General features: G+C 35.8%; 1 protein-coding gene across 3 annotated transcripts; it reads right to left on the reverse strand.

The window, feature by feature from the left end:
- Window positions 1-458: 458 nt before the first annotated feature.
- On the reverse strand, window positions 459-21,512 carry LOC139983646 (monocarboxylate transporter 2-like). Of its 3 annotated transcripts, none has more exons than XM_071997326.1 (4): window positions 20,905-21,512; window positions 6,857-7,003; window positions 4,036-4,956; window positions 459-2,241 (listed from the first exon to the last, which is right to left on the reverse strand). In XM_071997326.1, the coding sequence occupies exons 1-4, from the start codon at window positions 21,089-21,091 to the stop codon at window positions 2,177-2,179; spliced, it is 1,320 nt and encodes a 439-aa protein (XP_071853427.1). In that variant the 5' UTR covers window positions 21,092-21,512; the 3' UTR covers window positions 459-2,176. The 3 variants fall into 3 exon arrangements, with proteins under 3 accessions (XP_071853427.1, XP_071853425.1, XP_071853426.1); XM_071997324.1 differs by having other exon boundaries at window positions 459-2,312; XM_071997325.1 differs by lacking the exon at window positions 20,905-21,512 and adding an exon at window positions 9,493-10,068 and having other exon boundaries at window positions 459-2,312.
- Window positions 21,513-21,809: the final 297 nt, after the last annotated feature.

The following is a 21,809-nucleotide window of genomic DNA, read 5'->3' on the forward strand; positions in this document are numbered from 1 at the left end:
TCTTTGCAATACATTTACAAAAAAAAAACACAAATCAAGTCATTCCAGACGTCATTCCCGTTCAGTCATTGTAAGTTTTGGAAAGACATCAAAACATAAAACAAAATGATTTATATAAACTTATAAATTTAAACTTCATAAACGGGCTTTCGTCACAATTGTTATCTTTGTACAAAAATATAATAATAATAATAATAAAATATATTCATGTATACTTGAGCAAGGGATGTCTTTATTTCGTGAACAGGGAAAATATTGTTCAAAACGTAAATTTAACATTTCGATCATTTCTAAATGCATAACAGTAATCCAAGAAAGTAAGAACGATTTGTAATACAAATTTTTCCCTCGTTCTTTTTATTTAGATTATTCATACATTTATTGTTTACTAAGTAAAGCGATATGGCGTTGTGTTTTTATTTTGAAGGCTTAAATGCCGTTTTAATATAAAACAGCGATAAAAAGGTTTAGGATGAATTAGTTACCATAGAAACAATATACGCATGCTAAATTATTAAAGTTTAACTTTGGTTTTGAACACAATCTTAATTTTTAAATGATGAAGAAGAACTTATACGCTACAGGGATTTAAGTGCATCTCGCTTGTATTGGCAAATATCAGTTCTAGATTCTTGATAAACCAAAGTAATCATTTAGGGATTGAGGCGGGGAAAAAGGAAACGGAAAAGAAACTTTACTACGTATTCAGTTACTTCGTGAATCAAAGTAATTCTTCGGAAGACGGAGGTTAGGCTGTCCGCTAAACCTCTTCCATCTTTAAACAAAAATTGTAATCCCAGGGAAAGCCATTGTTATACATAAAGTCTTTGAATTATATAAGGACTTGTCTGTATAAACAGCAAAAATAGTAACATAGTATATTCTGTTCACTTTCGGTTTTGCAGATTACCGTAGACATTTAAAACAGTTACAGAATTAGAAATTAGTTGTCCAAAAGTGAGATAAACATGTTATATATTCAGTTCACCGTATACGATTAATTCAAATTCAACATCCAACACAGACCAGAGCGGTTTACGCTCACTTAACCGACGAGCAGAGTTTAACATTTCATCACCGACAAACTGACATAATATATGCTAGCCTATATCTTCAACTTTATTTCTGTATAATTTCTCCATCTATTTCGAGAAATATGGTACACTGTGTTGGTTATATTTTTTATAAAGATAATTAATGTTCCTTAATCATATTGTATTTCAAGACGGTACATGAAACAAACACGTTGATTTCTTTAAACTGCAATTTGTGTTAAGTTACCACAATTTGGTGAGATAAACACATCTTAAAAAACTCAGTTAAAGATGGAAAAAACGTCTATATACAGGATAACATGCATTTGTGACATAAGGCAACCAAATTCTAAGCAACATTTAGAAATGAGATGTGAACGTCTAAAGTTGCTCCGAATACGACATCATACACCAGTGCATTAAAACTTTTAAGACCCCAAAGTATGTTTAAGTTGGAAAGATTAGGTCAGAACTCAGGATGGATCTTGTAGTTTTGTTGAAAGAGAACACAATTGTCTACTTTATACTATACATGGTTTGTCCATATTTGCCAGAGTGAATCTAAGTTTCAAACCAACTTCAAGAAATATTCAGTTTTGAAAGGAATAATACATTGAATTTATTGCCTAATTTAGATTTAACTTTCAATTATCATAGTAAACGATGTTTTTTACATTTGTTTCACGATGAATGTTCAATACAAAGTGATGCTACATGGCATAAACCCAGTTTTCCTTAAATTCCTCTTACGGAGGATCTTAAGCGTTATCAGGAGACTACATCCTATTCCATCAAATCCTCTTTGTCTGAAAGGGAACTGCACTTCTCATCTCAAAGTGATGATTCTCCATCCACGAAACGTCAAAGTCTTATGTCAGAGATAATCTCAATGAATATATCTGACTGAGATAATCTCCATGGATATATCAGAGATATTCTCAATGGATCAGAGAAAATCCATACAAATGTATTACATTCACGGCGATTCACATCAAAGAAACTATACCACAAAAGATAATGTTCATGGTTGAAGATGTTAATGTTGTTTCAAGGCCAAACTCGGAACTCATCCGATGCTCTCCGTTGCCTCGCCGGAATATATCATTGCTCAGACGGCATTAATACGTCACTGCATGCTGTAGTTAGTGATGATACCTCAAACTGAAGTCAAATTGGGACTCACTGACCAGATAACACTTGTGATAATCTGCGTGACAACGAGAGAGGTAAGGTACATAAATGCGTAGCGGTAGGAGCCCGTAACATCCACCATACCACCTTAAAGATAAAGAAAAGAAATCAAAATCAACATAAATAAAGACTTAAATTAATTGATTCGAAATATGGTAGGGTAACGTAAACTGAAAAAAAAAAACAATGAATGAAATATAAGCATAATATAAAAAAATGATGTTATTAATGAATACTATGAATGACTCAATAAGTTACAACGCGACTTATGCAAAACAAATATTTCAACAGAGTATGGGGTCTATTATAGGATAACGCCATAAACAGAGCCAGTTCTTGGGACCCCATGAAATTGTAGCTCACGTTAGTTCCTTTTACTACAATTATATCGAGTATTAATCAAACAACTATTTGAGTGTTACTACTTCTATCAACACGTATCTGGATGACGAAATGTTGTGAATCAAAAAAACGACTTCCGTAATTTCTCTCCCCTTAACTTTCATTTCGCGAACAAAATCTTCATGTTGATGAATTAACAATCCTATTTTGAAGTTTACTCTGTCTTTAGGTCTGGTAAAATTGACGAACAAATATTTACCAAAATAATTTCAACTAAAGTAGGCTAACGTAAAATATAGTAATAACAAGTTCAACAAGGAGCATTAAAGTTTACAAAAAAACAATTTTCTACATGGTCATGACACTAAATCACATCACACACAAAGGTGTTGACTATTAAATAAGGTACTAATTAAAAGCGTTGACCACAATTTCTAAAGAAGGCAATAGATATAACTCTAAGACAATTGTAAGTAAAATGTAATTGTTTGTCTTTTGTTGATGGTATGCCGGCTATATCAGCTACGTAAATGATCATTTCATTCCATAATGCAATGGTTTATACGTATAATTCACAATTACTAAATTCTGTAATTTTCTGCACCTTTTTGCGAAAAAAAACGTTGAGGCTTTTGATGTGCTCAAGTAGCACATTAAACTTATTTGGGTTGCATTTTATAATTAACTAACAGACTATGGCAAAGATAACTCAACAAGAAACTTTAATGTGCTTTTAACTGATATTTCAGAATAAATATCATATAAAGCTGTTTAAAAATGAACATATTTTAAGCAAACTGTTGCATTCAATTCCTATGTATCGTTTTCGAGAAAAAAAACATTTGACATGTTTTTGCACGATAATAAAAAACAAATTACTTGAAGTATATAGGTGCGATGTCATAAGTTGATACTGATCAAGTTGTTTTACTATTAATCCAATTGTCTCTTCTTCTTTTCTTCAAAATTAAGATGAATTAACATATCAATGGCTTTACAGCTCCTAAAGCAAACTTGGGACTCTATCTAAGACAAAATTGTCTGTTAGTATGCAACTATGACATCACGCCGGTTTGATTACATATATATACTACAAAACTGTGACAATTTCAACGATGAATTTCTCGAACAAGTTTCATGCAAAAATTTGATCATGATCTTATGATATGTTTTCTTTAGCCAGTCCACAATATGGATTCCACTTGACTGTCTTTGATAGTTCAAAATATATTGATATAACTTAAGTATACGATACCAAAAAGAAAAGAAAAACTCGAATCGTATGAAATGATATTGTTTTTATACGGGTATAAGATATCACCAACTGATTTCAACAGTCAAGTTTATATCGAGTATACACAGAAAAATGGCAAACCCGAGTTACACATTTGGCTTCGGTATCTGACAAGGATCTTGAACAATTCAAGCGAATGACTAAGGAGAATGAAAAGAACAGTTTATTACTTACCCGTAGAAAAACCTGCTAGCAAGGTCGCAAAACCACCTATACCATAGTAAACGGTGACTGCGTGTTTGAAATGATAACTACAAACGCAGGAAGGAAGCAAACTCGAGGAGACACAACTCTGTACTGAAATGCCAAATCCGCTTAAAAGGGCTGTAGCAGCTAATGCCAGGAATGTGCTATCTATAAAACTAATAACATAACCGACCACTAAACACGATAGTGGCAAATGAAATCCCAGAGTCAAATTCATTCTTTTATGGTAAAACAGGACGGAGCTATAAACCCTTCCAATAAATCCTGAAATCCCCCCTATTGTAGACAACCAAACGGCTGTTGTGGAGTCTATGCCAAGGTATTCACCGTATGGTACAAGAAATATCGACCAACTAGTGAACTCCATGTCTCCAATAGTAGAAATGTAAAGTAAAGCAACAAATTCCGGATGCTTAGAGAACAAACGCATCCATGCCTTAAATGAAGATTTTGTTCCTTCTTTGCTTTCTTCATCATTCGAAGAACGTTGCAACATTAGTTGAGAAGTTTCAGTGTAGCCCGGTCCTCCAGTAGTTTCGTCAAGCGCTGTCTCAGCTTTAAAGTCATTGTCTTCAATAGATAAACCTTTCGGCTTCGAACCGAGTTCGCCCGAGTCAGTCTCAACGTAGGAGGAGTCTTCTGATTTCGTATTTTTGGTTGTATCGGTAAAGAATCCAGTGACAACGAGAGTAGACGTAATGATGCCCAGGACCAACATGCCTTCTTCAACACTTCGAGATTGCTCCAGATAACTCAATAGTGGAGGCAGTGTAGCTACGCCAATGTACGAAGCGAACATACTAATAGAATAAGCTGTTGCATAATCTGCCTCAAAGGATTCTTTCAATGAAACCACAGTGATGACGTTCACGAGTCCAAATCCAAAACCTGACACAGAAAATAACAAAATTGAAATAAAAGAAAAATGAGTTCTCTTGTATCTTACTTTGGAAGGGATTTAATTGGCCAAAAAGAAATCAGTGATTATTTCACCATATTACCTCATTTCTTCAATAAGGTAACAATATGTAAATTCTCGTAAGCCTACATGGATTTAACGGTAGATTTTGATAATATGCACAAATCTTTAGACTTCATTCCCAGCATAATTTAAAATATTTGTTTGTGCAATTTTCTGTCGCTGAAAGCTGAGATTCACCCCACCTCCTATGCCCCCCTCCCATTAGCCCTTCTTCAGCTTGAGAATCGTAAACAAGTTAGTACCACTTGATAGATGATCATTATTTGATGGTATAATGCTAACGTTTATGAAAAAAAGGAGTTAAGTTCAACAAACTACTGGTAAACAGACACAAAATGGGACACAGACCGTAAGCTTTGAATACATACCAGTCAAATCAATCTTCACTTGAATATTGTACATGTTCACAGTACAAATGTCATCTTCACGGTGTATTAAACCATTTCATTTCTTCAACCTACCAACGACAGCATTGCATACAGTGTCACTAACATTGCCGACCAGTATTACATATTTCCCTTATCGAACAAAATCAATTCTATAATGAGGTAAACAACGCTATATTTTAATTTTGTTAATGTCATTCGTATTCATATCAGACAACTTAAACAATATTTTAAGACAAAACTCAACGTATCTCTGAACAGTGTTACTGATGAAGCAAATATTGATTGATTAATATGAATGTATTTGAATTATTGTCGATTAATTTATGTTTATTTTTGTTTCTTTGTTTGAATTTATTGCTGATTAATAATGTTTTGTCTGCTATCAGAGTGTGATTCTCATTACTATGTCACGTCGACGGTATTTGCAAAAAGGTCGAACGTATCATATCCCTCAGGACCGCATATGTCTTTCGTCTCTCGTTTTCCTGTGTTGTTTATTCATTATTGTCATCGCTCTATGCAGTAGTTCTATATTGTCATGTGGTATATTCAATATTGTCTTCGCTCTATACAGTAATTCTAGATTGTCCTGTGTGGTATATGCAATATTGTCTTCGCTCTATACAGTAATTCTATATTGTCCTGTGTGGTATATGCAATATTGTCTTCGCTCTATATCGCTTTACATACTGAACGTAGTATTATGCATTATTTTGATTTGATCAGTTATAACAGCAAAATCTGACACTATCGAATACTGGTATAGTATGGTATGAAATATATTTTATAAGGTTATCAACCTATTCTGGTTGTAACCTTGATAGAAATTCTGTCACAACAAGCACGGTGTTGTACGTGTACGAAGTAACGCTTCGTAGACGTTGGTTTTTAAACCAATGAAGAAGTTGCCTTAAATTTCATTGGTCGGTCTTCCATTTCTCTTGATAGTAAAATAGTAAAGGCACGATATGTTTCATTTCCTGACCTAGCCTCGGTTCATAAAAAAAGGTTGAAAATAAAGATCCCAATAGATTTCGGACTTAATCCTCATTAATCCTTATACCAAAAGGTGTGGAGGGATAATTATATACAATTCGTGTTGGTGTGGGTAGGTATATAGTCTTGCTGGAAACTAATAGTGGTCCAAATAATTTATATATAAATTTAAAATTCCTCTGTGTAACTTTTAGAGACCACAATAGTTTGTCCTTTTGACATCACTTAAGGTTAAACCATCAGTTGATTGGTTTAGATAGAGTTGCCGAATAAAACATTAATAGAAACTAGTTTAAATTGACATTCTATTATTATTATTATTTCTATTCTATGATCTATATATATATATATATATATATATATAAATATATATATATATATATATATATGTGTGTGTGTGTAATGAGTAATGTATGTGTACCTGAGACTGACAAATACATCAGTAAATGAAGAATTGTTTTTGGAGGGAAAAGTGCTCTCCCTATGTAGCCCATTCCAGCAAGGAATCCTCCCACAATTGCCACCAGTCGTGAGTTAAACCTTTCATTGAGAAATGTCGCCAATGGGGCTGTGAAATGTGAAAGAAAGAATGCGTGAGTTGGTTAAAAGAGAAGATGCAGATATCAGGTGAACTGATATCTAGTGAAAATGTTCAGATTTAAACGGAGAAGTAAACATTTGTCTTTGAAACCAAGGACAACAAGGAAGAATGAAAGAAAGACAAAAAAAAAAAGAAAGAAGAGAACTTAAACACAGTAAAACCAATTCGCATTGGTAAGTTGACCTAAATGTTAAAATAGGGGTAAAAAACGTGGTTATTTACGAAATAGATGACATTTGTATTGTATTTTATGTTTTTAATGGTGAAAAATCACAGTGAGAATAAAAACATTACATGACATCATCATGAGTGACCTTGCACTTTTCTCGTTTTTAATCTTAAGCAATAGAGCATGTAAACTATAACGAGAGTGACGTCAAAACATAATTAAAATGAATTTTAAATACAAAATTGTACCTTTAACGATCAGAAGCTTTATGACTTAAAAAAATGATTTTGTGGTTCGAAAAGTTTAGCAGTATATACGTTAGGGGGCGAAGTACATTAAACTTAAATACGAAGAAATACACAAGAAAGAAATCAACGTGAAGAAAAAAGACAACCTAAAAAAACAAAACAGGAAAACCAAGCATTGATGCTATAATACTTTGACTTATATGTTGAATTTAGATACTCGCAAAATCAATTCTTGAAAAAATAATGAGCTTGAATTTCATTACTGTTTTATTAACATTGACGTATCATATTTCAGAATAAGTAGATATATGTAGATAGTGAGATTTCTCTTGTAAATATTTAGCAAAAGAGCATGTAAATTAAAATCACATACGCCAAGAATGTTGGTTAATATAGAACTAATTTTAAGGATAGCTTTATGACATAAAAAGTGATTGTTATGGCTAGAAATGTTATCATCATACGCATGAATCGGGTTAGGAATAACATGCACCAGGTGTGTACTCTGTACAATGCTAACACATACGTAATACACTATCATTGACAGTTATAGAAAGCCTGTCATACGCATTGACACAAGTAAAATCACTTAAACTACGTGGTATTGGAAATGAGATCTGTGACACGAATGCTAATTAGTTTAGTCATCCACAGATCTACGACACGTTATTAATTTGCCTAATGATCCTGTACAACCCGATAACTATATAACAATATCATACAAAAATTTGTCCTAACCGAATTAATGTTTGTCAGTGTTTCGGGTACGTTGTGCTTTGCTTTGTAGCGCGTTGTTAGCGGTAAAGTTACTGAATATAATTTCAACGTGAGGAAGGAATTCTATGTTAATGTAGTCTGGGGTAGGGGGCTACGTCATCATTTCAGTGTAATATTCCTCCATAAACAAGGGCTAAAACCTTTATAAAGTCTAAAATAAAACTTTTTTCCGTCTTCTTCTTGTTTTCTCTTCCGTATAGTGACCTAATTTTGACCAAAAACTTCTTGATTGGGAGACAAAAGACTACACTTTCTGCTAATCATTGAGGTATCACTGCTCTCACACATGTAGTATTGCTCTGTTAGTTTTACCCGGGCGAAACTGATCTGTAGTTATTTTTATCACGGTTAAGAAAAACGAAATTAAAAAAACCGCATATTTTGTTGACCGTCTCGCTTTACGATCATTGCAACGGAGCAGAACAAAATAAATGTATGACAATGATTGCAGACCGAGCATGATTTATTAAGTTGCAAACGTTGAATTGTTGCAGTCAGCGTCTCAAACCGACGCCAACGACAATGTACCTCAACCTGAGACCACTAATTGAAATACTCAGAATGGTGAAGGCAACCTTATTCACCATGATCACTGTAGTACAATTTGTATGTAAAAACTTAATTTGATTTGAAGGCAATGAAGAAAGAGACTTAACCTTGCAACTAGAAATCTTGTTAAATGGCGGAGGTTTGACAATGACAATGACAACAATTCATTTCCAGCAATTGTGTACACTTCATTAATGTCTAACAAAGTATAAACGAATATTTTTATATGCAATACAATTTAGAGACATAGGTACATAGAAAAAAATCATCATGTTAATTGATATACAATATTTAGGCTATACAAATGCATGGAAAAGGAGAAAAAAGAAGCGCAACGCTTATAGAATGTTTTCCCCATTTGAATATAATAAATATATACATATACTGGGAGGAAAAATTGGTGAAAGAAAACAAACTCTATAACAAAAGTTTGAGTCCCGAACTTAACAATTTGTAGAGTAAACACCCCAAAAGCTACATCACGCTTACACCACAGAGATTGCTACTGCTGTAACTAATCTTTTAAATAAAGCAATTTCATAGTTTCAACACAGTTCTACAGGGGATTTGGTTCTATCGACATCAGTACATGAATAAAAAAACTGACCTTTTAGCAATGATAAACTCTTGTACTCTGACAGAGGCTTTTATAACGCTAGGCTTGTAGGCCTATATCTATTTACTGTAATTAATTTTAGGAAAGATACGTTTACCTATCAGATAACATATTCCGGACTGCAATGTAAATACCCATCCAATGATGAAATGTCTAGAGTAGAATTCTCTAACCGTGCTCTCCATGATAACACCGTGGGCTTTTAAAGATCCATCCAATAGAAATGTATACAGCGATCTAGCCAGGAACGCCTGGAATTGTCGTATCGTTAGCATGTTGAGACTGCTTCAGTGAATGTTATACGTAGCTGTGAGAGAGGCTAATGACATAGGTATGAAGGTCTACAATCAATAAACAAAAATCACCGTACATAAATATTCTACCTTCATAAAAAGGACTCCCAGTACCGTTCTCGGCCAAGCTAGAATACATGTCATTATGGTATTGCTCTGTTGGTCTTTACCAGGGCGAAACTCATCTGTAGTTATTTTAATCACGGTTAAGAAAAACGAAATGAAAAAACCCGCATATTTTGTTGACCGTCTCGCTTTACGATCATTGCAACGGAGCAGAACAGAATAAATGTATGACGATGATTGCAGACCGGGCATGATTTATTAAGTTGCAAACGTTGAATTGTTGCAGTCAGCGTCTCAAACCGACGCCAACGACAATGTACCTCAACCTGAGACCACTAATTGAAATACTCAGAATGGTGAAGGCAACCTTATTCACCATGATCACTGTAGTACAATTTGTATGAAAACTTAATTTGATTTGAAGGCAATGAAGAAAGAGACTTAACCAAACCTTGCAACTAGAAATCTGGTTAAATGGCGGAGGTTTTGACAATGACAACACTTTATTTCCAGCAATTGTATACAGTTAATTGATGTCTAACAACGTCTAAACGAATATTTTGATATACAAATACAATTTAGAGACACAGGTACAAAGAAAAAGAAGAAGAAAAAACATTCATCATGTTAATTGCTATACAATATTTAGGCTATACAAATGCATGGAAAAGGAGGAAGAAAAGCTTATAGAATGTTTACCCTATTTTAATATAATAAATATATACATACACTGGAGAGAAATTGGTGAAAGGAAAGAAACTTCAGTCAGGAACCTAACAATTGTAGAGTAAACTTTCCCAAAGCTGCATCACGCTTACACCACAGAGATTGGTACTGTTGTTACTTATCTTACATAAAGCAATTTCATATTTTCAACACAGTTCTACAGCGGTTTTGTACTATCGTCATCAGAACGTGAAAAAATTGTTACCTTTAAGCAATGATAAACTCTTGTACTCTGACAGAGGCTTTTATAACGCTAGGCTTGTAGGCCTATATCTATTTACTGTAATTAATTTTAGGAAAGATACGATACGTTATTCGTACAGGGGCGTATCCAGGGGGGGGCGCAACAGGCGCGCGCCCCCCTATTGGCCGTCACCAAGAAAAAAAAGTTTAGCAAAAAAAAAAAAAAAAAAAAATTGATGACGACCTTTATGTGAGATGTCGGTGATCGCTCAACCCCCCCCCCTCCCGTATGCTTTATTTTTTGTTTGCCAAAAAAAGGTTCTGGCGAAGTTCGGCGGCATAATAGTTTTAGAAACATAGATGGTAATTGTGTTTGTATTATCACTATAAACACTAAATGACATGCCAGCCATACTAAATTGTGCATTTTGTGTCCATATTTACTGGAAATGTTGCTTATTATTAAGGTCGAAAAATGGATCACATATGGCCATGGGCGGCGATCCTGGGTGGAGGGGGGATATATCCCCCATGAAAATGGGTGGAGGGGATGTAATGCACTATATCCCCCCCACCAAATGCCAGGGATAAGAATATTTTCATGCCTACATTTATGCATCTTCCTTAATGTACGGCTCTTTTTTAGCTTCATTTCTCGCCTACCATAAACGCAGTGCGATCTTTTCAAATAAAGCGTCTTTATAAAGCAAAAATAGTTGACTGTAGGCTTCATTGGCCCTATAACAACAAAATGTATTATTGCGCCCACGGTATTGATATAGTACATATATGCACTCTCATAGTATTCATATAGGCCCTAAAGTAGGCCTACACACGTACATGTTCCCTCGAACAGCTGAGAATCTCATGTAACCAGGGTAATGCTTAATACACGTTTCACCTGGATGCCCTAGCAATCGGTACCTAGGAATGTGTAATTGTGTATTGCATGTGTATAGGCCTATAATAGCCTGCATGAGGCCATTTTCTTCATCGAATAATATAACAGAGCTCTCGAACATTCTAACGTTGCGCCTGAAACAAGATTGACAGGGGCAATTTTCCCAAAATAACACCCGAAATTAAAAAAAAAGTATTTTGGATCCTGATTATGAGATATTTCGGACATGACATCCCTATTTTAAAGTTGGGTATATGCCGCTTGGAAACCTCGGGAAGTGCCGTTTCCGGCCATCTAGAGGGATTGTTAATCCCAAAATTTTCTTGTACGCTTCGCGCCAACTCATGGTGGCGCTACGCTTAGATAGTCAACAAGGTCATATCCCCCCCCCACCACTCGGAAGTACGGATCGCCGCCTATGCATATGACACCATTTTGCATTTCAGCCCTTCTTTGAAAGCAAAAATTGTACACCCCTCCCCCTACACCCATCCCCCAGGACGGCGATCATTCATGCCTGGCGCCCCCCCTATTGGAAAATCCTGGATACGCCCCTGTTCGTATATGTTAAAAAGACTAATGACAAAGGTATGAATAACTACAATCAATAAACAAAAATCATGGTACATAAATATTCTACCTGCACAAAAAAAGAACTCCCAGTACCGTTCTCGGCCGAGCTAGAACACATGTCATTATCAGATGAAAAATAAGATTATTTTTGCACGTTAAGTTGTAATAATAATTTGGAGGACAGAGCTTAGAGAAATAGTACACCAATCCTCGCCAATAACATTTAATATCTCAAGTATCACACCATAGTTTAACCATCTGCGTCAGACAAAGTTTTATGGTATGAATTGTACTTTTAAGTTCTTTCATAGACAAGGCTGGGCACTTGATTAAGCCTGAAAATGATATCAGCAAATCTGCATAACGCGAACTGTTTTTCTTTTCATCCCTAATACTATGGAAACTACAAAAATATTTTGTTAAACTGAGTCTGTTGTTGTCTAATCTAAAGTTGTTGCAGCTATTTTACCATGTTGCTGCTGTTCGTTGGTGCCTAAACTCACATTAAGTCTACGCTTACGTTGATATCTAAACTTACGTTGATGTCTATACATTTACGTTGATGTCTGCGTGGACGTTGATGTATGAATTACGTTGATGTCTAAGCTGACGTTTTTTCTTCTAAAGTTCCGTTGCTGTCTAAACTTTTGTTGATTTCTATATTTATGTTGTTGTCTACATTGACGTTGATATCTAAACTCACGTTAATGTCTAAACAAACGTTGAAGTTTAAGCTTACATTGATGCCTAAACTCACGTTGAAGCCTAAGCTTTCGTAGCTGTCTTAAGTTCCGTTGTTGTTTAAACTCACGTTGATGTCTAAGCTTACACGTAGGTTGTTGTCTAAATTTTCGTTACTGTTAATAGTTCTGCTGCTGTCTAAACTCACGTTGATGTCTCAACTCACGTTGAACTCTAAGCTTCAGCCATCAACAGAAAAGCTCTATTTGGTGCAAACTGGCAGTCTACTGTGAATGACAGAGTATGTTCCATCCATTTTAAGAATAGAGAACCAACTGCAGAGAATACAGATCTAACAGAATGCTTGTAGGGGTATCCCTTATTTTCAGGAACCAGAAAGGTAACCCAAAGGGGTACATGTGTATGAAAGGCTTGCCCGAAGACCACCTGTACTGGAGAAGCCATCAACATCTAAAGCTGCTCTGACCGCACCAACAGAGTAAAGGCCAGAACATCTGAGAGTTCTTATAAAGGATGATGAAACTGCAAGACAGTGTACAGTATTACCTTCCAAAGCTGCTTTTAGAATTATAAATAAAAATCAGCAATTATTTTTACGACGCTAAAGCGACCACCAATGTGGGAGAAACCAGTAAGGGCTAATGGGTTTGAACTTACACGTCGGGTGGCTTCCAATTCAACATTTTAACTCAGATTTGCAATATTTCAGAAAGTCATTTCAGATGGGAAAACCGTAGATTGCTCTTGGATGAAGAACCTACCTTACTATGACCCGGTCGGGTATCGAACCGGAACCTCCCGATAACAAAGCCTCATTGCTTTTGAAACTCTACACACTTAGGCCAAGAGCCTGTCCCATATGATTTCACCCCATTTAGCCCAGAAGGTTTGACCCCTTAAAGTTACTTAGACCATCTAGGTCATTCACAGAAAAAATTGTCAATTGTCAGCTCAACCCCAGTGGTCGGGTTTGGACCCCAGACCCCCTGAAAAAGACCCACAGGACGGGTTAATTTCACTCCATCTAGCCCATGGACCAAACTTTGGCAAAAGGAAGTAGCATGGCAGTATGTTACAAAAATGGAAAAACTGACAAAATTGTTGGTCGGGAAGGCGTTGTCAGACCCCCACAAAGTTTACCCTGACCCACCTCCAAAAGGCGGGTTGATTTCACCCCATCTAGCCCATGGACCAAACTTTGTCAAAAGGAAGTAGTATGGATGTACATTACAAAAAGTGTAAAACTGACAAAATTCCCAGTCGGGAAGTTATTCAAGGCCTGAACAGTTTGTACATGTTGGTGTGGACCTAACGTGGCATAAACATGATCGTGGCCTCCTTAAATTGCACTGCAGCACGAATAAATTGAAGTTGGGCTCTCCTGGTACTTAAGTAGTACTAGTAAAGCTAGGCCCCTATCCTAACTAGCGTTTAGGGTTAGCAGTATAGGGAGTGACGACTAACAGGCTGGGAATAGTATGAGTAGGACATAGGCTATCCTATGCCTATAGACTAATTTCGCCTAGCCCAAGCTGAACTGATCATGACGCACTTTGGGGGTTAAACTACTTCAGTATGATTACTAAATTCATTCAGTATATGTAAACTAATTTATCAAACTTACCCTTCACGAACGAAGTTATCGACAACTCTCTGTGGGCAGTCTAGATTGTATGGTATCCTTTCCATTTTTGAGATGTCAGACAACATACAGAGTATTCTACTAATACCACTATGACACTAGCCTTTAATAGATGTTGATGTTAGTTGAACTTCGTGAGACCAAATGTTGAACAAAGACGATGACAACAACATAAGTTTAGGCAACAACGTAATTTAAGATAGCAACGAAAGTTTAGACATACACGTAAGAGATGATGCGGTGTTGACATATCTGCACAAAGTTTACTCTCATTTAGATAAAGATAGACAATATGCGAGATCTACTTTGATAGACTTCTCTAGTGCATTCAACACAATTGTCCCACACTTACTTACAGGTTAATTAATCGCATAAGGTGTATCCCCCCGAATTACCATATGGATTTAAGTCTTCCTTAAAAATAGACCTCAGAGGGTGTATGTAGGCGATGTCTACTCAAAGGAAATTATTTCAAGTATAGGTGCGCATCAGGGCCGTGTTCTCTCCCCTGGCTTTTTTCCCTGTATACAAGCGACTGTCAGAGTATGACCAGTGATTTTAGCGTTATCAAATATGCGGATGATACTGTCATTACTGGTTACCTGTCAGATGAAATTGACTCATACGCCATCACGATTGCAAGGTTTGTCCAGTGGTGCGATGATTATTTGTTACAATTTAAAGTGACCAAAACTAAGGACCTGATTATAGATTTCCGTCGCAAGCCAGTAACTCACGCTCCCATTTATGTTCATGGGGAACAATTAGAACAAGTAGATGAATATGAGTACTTAGGAACCACGCTGAGTAACGAAATTGACTGGTCTAGTAATGCCACAATTTTAAATAAGAAAGCAAATCAGAGGCTGTATTCTGGAAAAAAATTGAAGAACCTCAGAGTGGATAAAACAAACATGACCTTGTTCTTTAAATCCCTCATTCTAAGTGTTTTGATGTATAACATAATGTGTAACTTTGCTAATGGTACAAGAATCGATGTGTATGGCGGGCCATCAGTCTCAAATCGTGGGGAGTCGACTTATACAGATTTAAATCGACATATACTAATTTCCGTCGACTTATACCAGTTTCTAGCAGCTTAAGTTTACTTCTGCCGATTTTAAATCGACATATACCAGTTCAATTCTACATATCATCGATTTAAATCGACATATACCAGTTTAAATCGATGATAAGTAAAATAAATCGGTATATGTCAATTTAAATCGACATATACCAGTTTAAAATCGATGATATGTCAAATTAAATCGGTTTATGTCATTGTAAATTGACGTGTACCAATTTAATTTGACATATACCAGTTTAAATCGACATATACCGATTTAAATCGACATATACCAATTTAAATCGATGATATGTTAACAAATCCCGATTTCGATGATGATTGACATGTGAACAAAGATCACATTTATTCACCTGACAAGGCGTGCGAATAATTAAATAGTTCCAAAATCACCAAGTTAGCAAGCTGGCAAGGGTGTTCATCATGATTATGTCAATGGCAATTATGGAAAATTACTTGCAAAAAGATTTCGGTGTAATAATAAGGCTGAAAAACTTTGACATATCATAGATTTAAATTGGTATATGTCGATTTAAATAGGTATATGTCGATTTAAACTGGTATATGTCGAATTACATTGGTATATGTCGATTTAAATCGATGATATGTCGATTCCCCACGATTTGAGACTGATGGCCCGCCATAGATGTGAAGATGCTTGAGCAATCTAGGAAAGTTGCCCAGCGGATATTCGGTGTTCACTTACCTTCGTTAGAGTGTTTGTATCATGAGCGGGTCTGCAATAAAGTGAAACTAATTATCCAAGACCCAACACACCTCTTGTTTGAGCACTACATTTAAAACCGCTCTGGCCTGCGTTTATGCCCACCACGTACACTTAGGGCCCGCTACAGACACTCATTTGTGCCTAATTCTATCCATATATTTAATTCACAAGTGAGAAGATAAGTTTCTTATTTGTAGGACTTGCTGTATATATGCTTGTATTACTGTATGTGTATAGCAGTCTATTGATACATATAATATTGCTTTTGTTTTCGTTTACGACCTGTGTAAGCCGAATTTCCGATTGAGGACAATAAATTCAACTCAAAAATTCAACTCAATTCATTTTGAGTTACATTGTGGAAGTGAGGAAGACAATGGTAGTCAGATATCACCAGAGTTACATTGTGGTAATGAGGAACACAATAGAAGTCAGATACCACCAGAGTCACATTGTGGTAGTGAGGAACACAATGGAAGTCAGATAACACCTGAGTCACATTGTGGTAGCGAGGAAGAAATTTGCAGTCAGATACCTAGGAGTTGTCTTTGCGTTTATCATAGTGATCCACCGAGAGGAATATGTATCTTACCCATCTATCTTTTCGAATACTTTCAGAAATCAAAAGAAATATATTTTAGAGCTAATATGCACAATTTTGAGAAGATATTCTGCGCAAAGTAACTAAAATTGGGTCAAAATGTACTCAATCGGTTATTATAGTTAAGCCTTGTGTGATCTCTGGACTCTTTGAACACAAATTATCCTATTCACGGTGGTACATGTTATGATGAAAACAAATCTTGTTTCCTCCCTGCGTTCTCAGTTCAGAAGATTCCTTTTAAATTATAAATTGTATGTTAACAACATTTCTAATTACCTTTTTCTGGCACTTTGACCAATTTAAAACCAGTTTTGACTGTGGTAAAAAGTTTTAAGATTTACATTAGTTACTGTAATTTCTGTGTGAATCGGCTGATGATACCACTACACCCATACCTCCCATCCATTCCCCTCCTCACCCCTCCCCGATCATCAAATCCACCTACAACACTTCCATGACACAACGGTGTCCAGAAACAATACCTTATGATACACCCCCGGCACACCCCATTGCCAGATTTCTGGCTATGTGCCTGCATGATTACCACAACACTAATACCTCCCATCCATACCCCTCCTCAGATTATCAAAGTCACCTATACCACTCCCATATCACCATGGTGTCCAGAAACCATGCCTTATGCTTTGCACTCCCCTTGCCATATTTCTGGCTGCGCGCCTGTATGATTTCCACTACGCCCATACTTCTTATCCATGTCTCTCCTCACCATCCTCCCTGATCATCAAATCTACCTACACCACTTCTATGACACTACGGTGTCCAGGAACGATCCCTTAATATTCGGCCTCCCCCACCACCCCCATGACACATTTCTGGCTGCGCGTACATGATTACCGGTACACCCATACGCCCCATCCATCCCCTCCTCACCCCCGCCGCCTGCCCGAGCATGACACCAAAGTGTCCAGAAACCCTGCCTTATGATTTGGACATTCCTCCTTGAGAAATTTCTGGCTATGCGCCTGCATGATTACCACTACGCCCATACCTCCCATTCATGCCCCTCCTCATCCCCCCCTTAACCCCCCTACCCGATCATCAAATATCCACCTACACCACTTCCATGGCACCACTTGAAAAATGTTATTCCTTAACGAGTGACTTTGGAATTCCATATATGTGTATATGCATATTGGCATACTACCTATATCTCCCATACGTAATAACACTAGAATGTGCCTGTCCTAACATATCTCTCATTACTGGGATATTAAATGACGATTGGGCATAGGTTAACCAAAAGGGTTACACCCATTCATTACCTGGCCACAGAAAGGCCCTAAGAGGTATGCACTATGTATATGTATTGCTTTTTGGTTAGTGTTCACCAAGGTACCCCACCATGCCCCTACCATGGGATTTGATCACATGACCAAAATGTAACCCATACCCTTAGTTGTAGGATGTAACCTATGTCCGGATCCAATGGTATATATATACATATATAAATATATATAAATATATATATATATATATATATATATATATATATATATATATATATATATATATATATATATATATATATATATATATATATATATGCAATGGAGGTAAACGACAAAGGCAAATGAATATATATAAATGAAAATCGTAATGAGTTGGAAAATCAAGAACAGTGAAAAAACTTTCAGCCTCCACCGGGATTCGATATATATATATATATATATATATATATATATATATGCGTGTGTGTATGTGTGGCAGACAGACTGTTTCATACACCCATTTAATATACGCGTGCATTCGTCGGTGCCTAATGTAACACTTTGCATATACCAACTTAGGTTCTACGTCACTGCACTCAGTAAGTATTACTTTAACGTGTATTTAACACCCACGTTTCATATATAAATACAAATATATATATATATGCTGGTATAGATATAGAGATAATGCTTTAGGAATCACAAATGATTTCGAGTTGGCGGAGTACGGCAAATATGTCACCAAAACAGAACTATATAGTATTGTTCGATACAGGTGATAAACACATAGAGGGGAATTACGACCTTCCTTACCGAACCTTTGGACATATAATCGGCGTACATAGCCTAGTGGCCAGGGTGTCCGCATATATAGCGGGAGGCCCGGGTTCGAATCCCGGTGAAGGCTGGAAGTTTTTTTCACTATTCTAGATTTTCCAAGTCACTACGATTTCAATTATATATATTCATTTGCCTTTGTCGTTTACCTCCACTTCATTAACAAAAGTCTGTTCAAAGTATATTTTGAGATCCAGTTAGAATGAAACAGTTCTATGCAATTTTCATATCAATATCCATTATTTTTATTGATTTATCTGTCTTAAAAATGTTGAGCTGAAGAAATTCGCCAGATTGATAATCGAGTCCGTAAATTATACAAACTTTAATCAAAATTCGCAAGCCCCGCCTAACAGATCATGCGCCAATTAAGTCTCTCTTTTTTGTTTAACGACCGTTAGGCCTAGACGTATTGTTACTTTCGTGGCTAGCCCTGCTCTTGTTTCTTTCTCTCCGTCGTACCGATACAGCTTGCAAACTTGTGTCATTTTATTCCATTGCAATGAATATACAAGTGTTTTCAGAAGTACCTTCCGTAGAATTGTAAAAAGTGGATGATGCGAGTATATGACTTGATCGGGCCGCATATGTAGACTATTTCGTTTACAATTGTGTAATGAACATGCTGACATGGGCGGTCGCAGTGATTTTACGGTAAACTGTTTTCGCCGTAAGGGCAACAGAAAATAAATGTCTTTCCTTCGATTGCGACAACGTTTCTCCATTAAACCCACCTGGTCAGAGTGCATTTAAAATACGGAACATTGAATCTGCTTCGGAAGTTTGATTTCCGAAATTCATCTGCAAACACGTACTGTGACGTTAACATAAATTGACAAAAGAAGATTACTAGACTGACTTGTAAATTATGAAAGGGCACTTTTCATTAAATATATTAAATTAAATCAACATTAAAGTGTTCGTAACTAATGCCCCTCACTTCCACTCTCGACTCCGCCGTCTGCAACTGTACCTAAACATTATAGCTAATGATAATTTAAAACGTTAACCACAAACTTAGCTAACAAAGTTCAGAGTTAAGCAACATGAAATCATAATAACAACAAATAGATATATGTCTAACACCGTTCGTATGTATCACTGGAGGAGAATTTTTGCACTATTTTTTGAACTTTGAGGCTACTTTGTGTTCGATACTCTAGCATCTATCAATGTCTGGTTTATAATGTGTGGTAAGATATGGTTTTGAACTTTGGGATTACCTTGTGTCCGATACTTTAGCATCTATCAATGTTTAGTTTATAGTATGTGGCAAGATATGGTTTTGGAACTTTAAGGTCATTGGTTTAAATCCGGACCAAGACTATAACCTTTTTGACTATATCAAAGTTCACATTAAACGTAGCCGAATGGGATTGAACATTGCTTATTATTTATTAAACAATGAGGAACGATGTTATTAATGTCATGAAATTACAACTGAAATTAATTTACGTGTCTGACTGGTGGTTGTTACCTTTAATTGAATTGATTGGCTAAATGAACTTAGATACAATGGCTCGAAACTGAAATTGGTAACTTCCCAAGCTGCATAACCTAGATAAAGACATCAGTGAATATAACGATGCTTGACTCAAACAAATAAAGGCTAGCATATTGCTATAACAAAAGAAAATCAAAACATCATGTTGAAAGCCATGTAGAAGAATTAACTTAACGTGAAATGAAAGGCTATGTATTGTTTTATGATACTTAATTGGAGTATGTCTTATACAAGGCCGTAATTGACCAAGCAAAAAGTCCTATTAAAAAACATAGAATTATTTCCATTAAGCACTTGGAGCATTCTGATGAATATTATCGGGAAGTCAATGCGCAAGTGGTATGTGACAAGGGGCAGTTTTCGCGCTAGTATGATAGATACAGTGGTGTTGCATCGGCAATTCTCTCCTAGCTAATTGAATGTGTTTAAATAACTCACCTATTAGATAGCCAATTCCGACTTGCATCGAAAATGCTAGTCCAATTATACTGTATTGCGAATGAAATTTATGCACCGTATCCTCCATTATAACACCATATGCCTTAAGACTTCCATCCAACAAGAATTTGTAAAGGCATCGTGAGACAAACGATTTTAATTTTCTGATATTAAGATTCATTGTCATGATAATTCATACGTCTGACATGTTCAGGTCGCTGTGAGTCACTGTCAACTGTTATGTGCTTTGGATATAGACCTGCAGCTTATGTATCGCAAATACAAATATATAAAGTGTATGTTTAAATCAATGGTGAAAAACAGCACGCCATCGACTTTCCAAGGAAAATATAAACGTCTAAGTTAGCCAGGTTATCGTAACAACAGTGAGCGGTGTTGAAACAGTAAGTGATGTCCGTTCTACGTTTACTAGATTCGTGGTACAAAAATGTGTCTAGGCCACCATTCGTCAAAAATTTCTGTTCACAGTGGAAAGAAGTAACTCGATGAGGTTAACCAATGTCCTCGTGATTTCTTTTGTGAAAATAATTGGATAATTCAATCAGCTCCTACTCTCTGGAATTGAAATGCTAATTATTACTTGTATACTTAGCAACTGTAGTTTCAAACATACACACACATTCTATGGTAGTTCGTTGGCAGTACCAGGTATTATTACGATCAGATATGCCCATAAAAGACAGCTCGTCGCAGTTAATTTCATCTCATATATATATATATATATATATATACATATATATATATATATATATATGTAATATATATATATAATATATATATATATGTTTATATATATATATATATGTAATATATATATATATAATATATATATATATGTTTATATATATATATATATATATATTTATATATATATTTATATAAAC

This window comes from Apostichopus japonicus, chromosome 16 (assembly GCF_037975245.1).
Source record: "Apostichopus japonicus isolate 1M-3 chromosome 16, ASM3797524v1, whole genome shotgun sequence".
NCBI classification, from domain to species: domain Eukaryota; kingdom Metazoa; phylum Echinodermata; class Holothuroidea; order Aspidochirotida; family Stichopodidae; genus Apostichopus; species Apostichopus japonicus.

Coding starts and splice junctions, on each gene's coding strand:
- LOC139983646 (XM_071997324.1), bottom strand. CDS start 21,091: ATGACAATGAATCTTAATATCAGAAAATTAAAATCGTTTGTCTCACGA. Junction 4,957..6,856: donor GATGTATTTGTCAGTCTCAG/GTACACATACAT, acceptor TTTCTGTGTCAG/GTTTTGGATTTGGACTCGTG. Junction 2,313..4,035: donor GCTAGCAGGTTTTTCTACGG/GTAAGTAATAAA, acceptor TTTATCTTTAAG/GTGGTATGGTGGATGTTACG.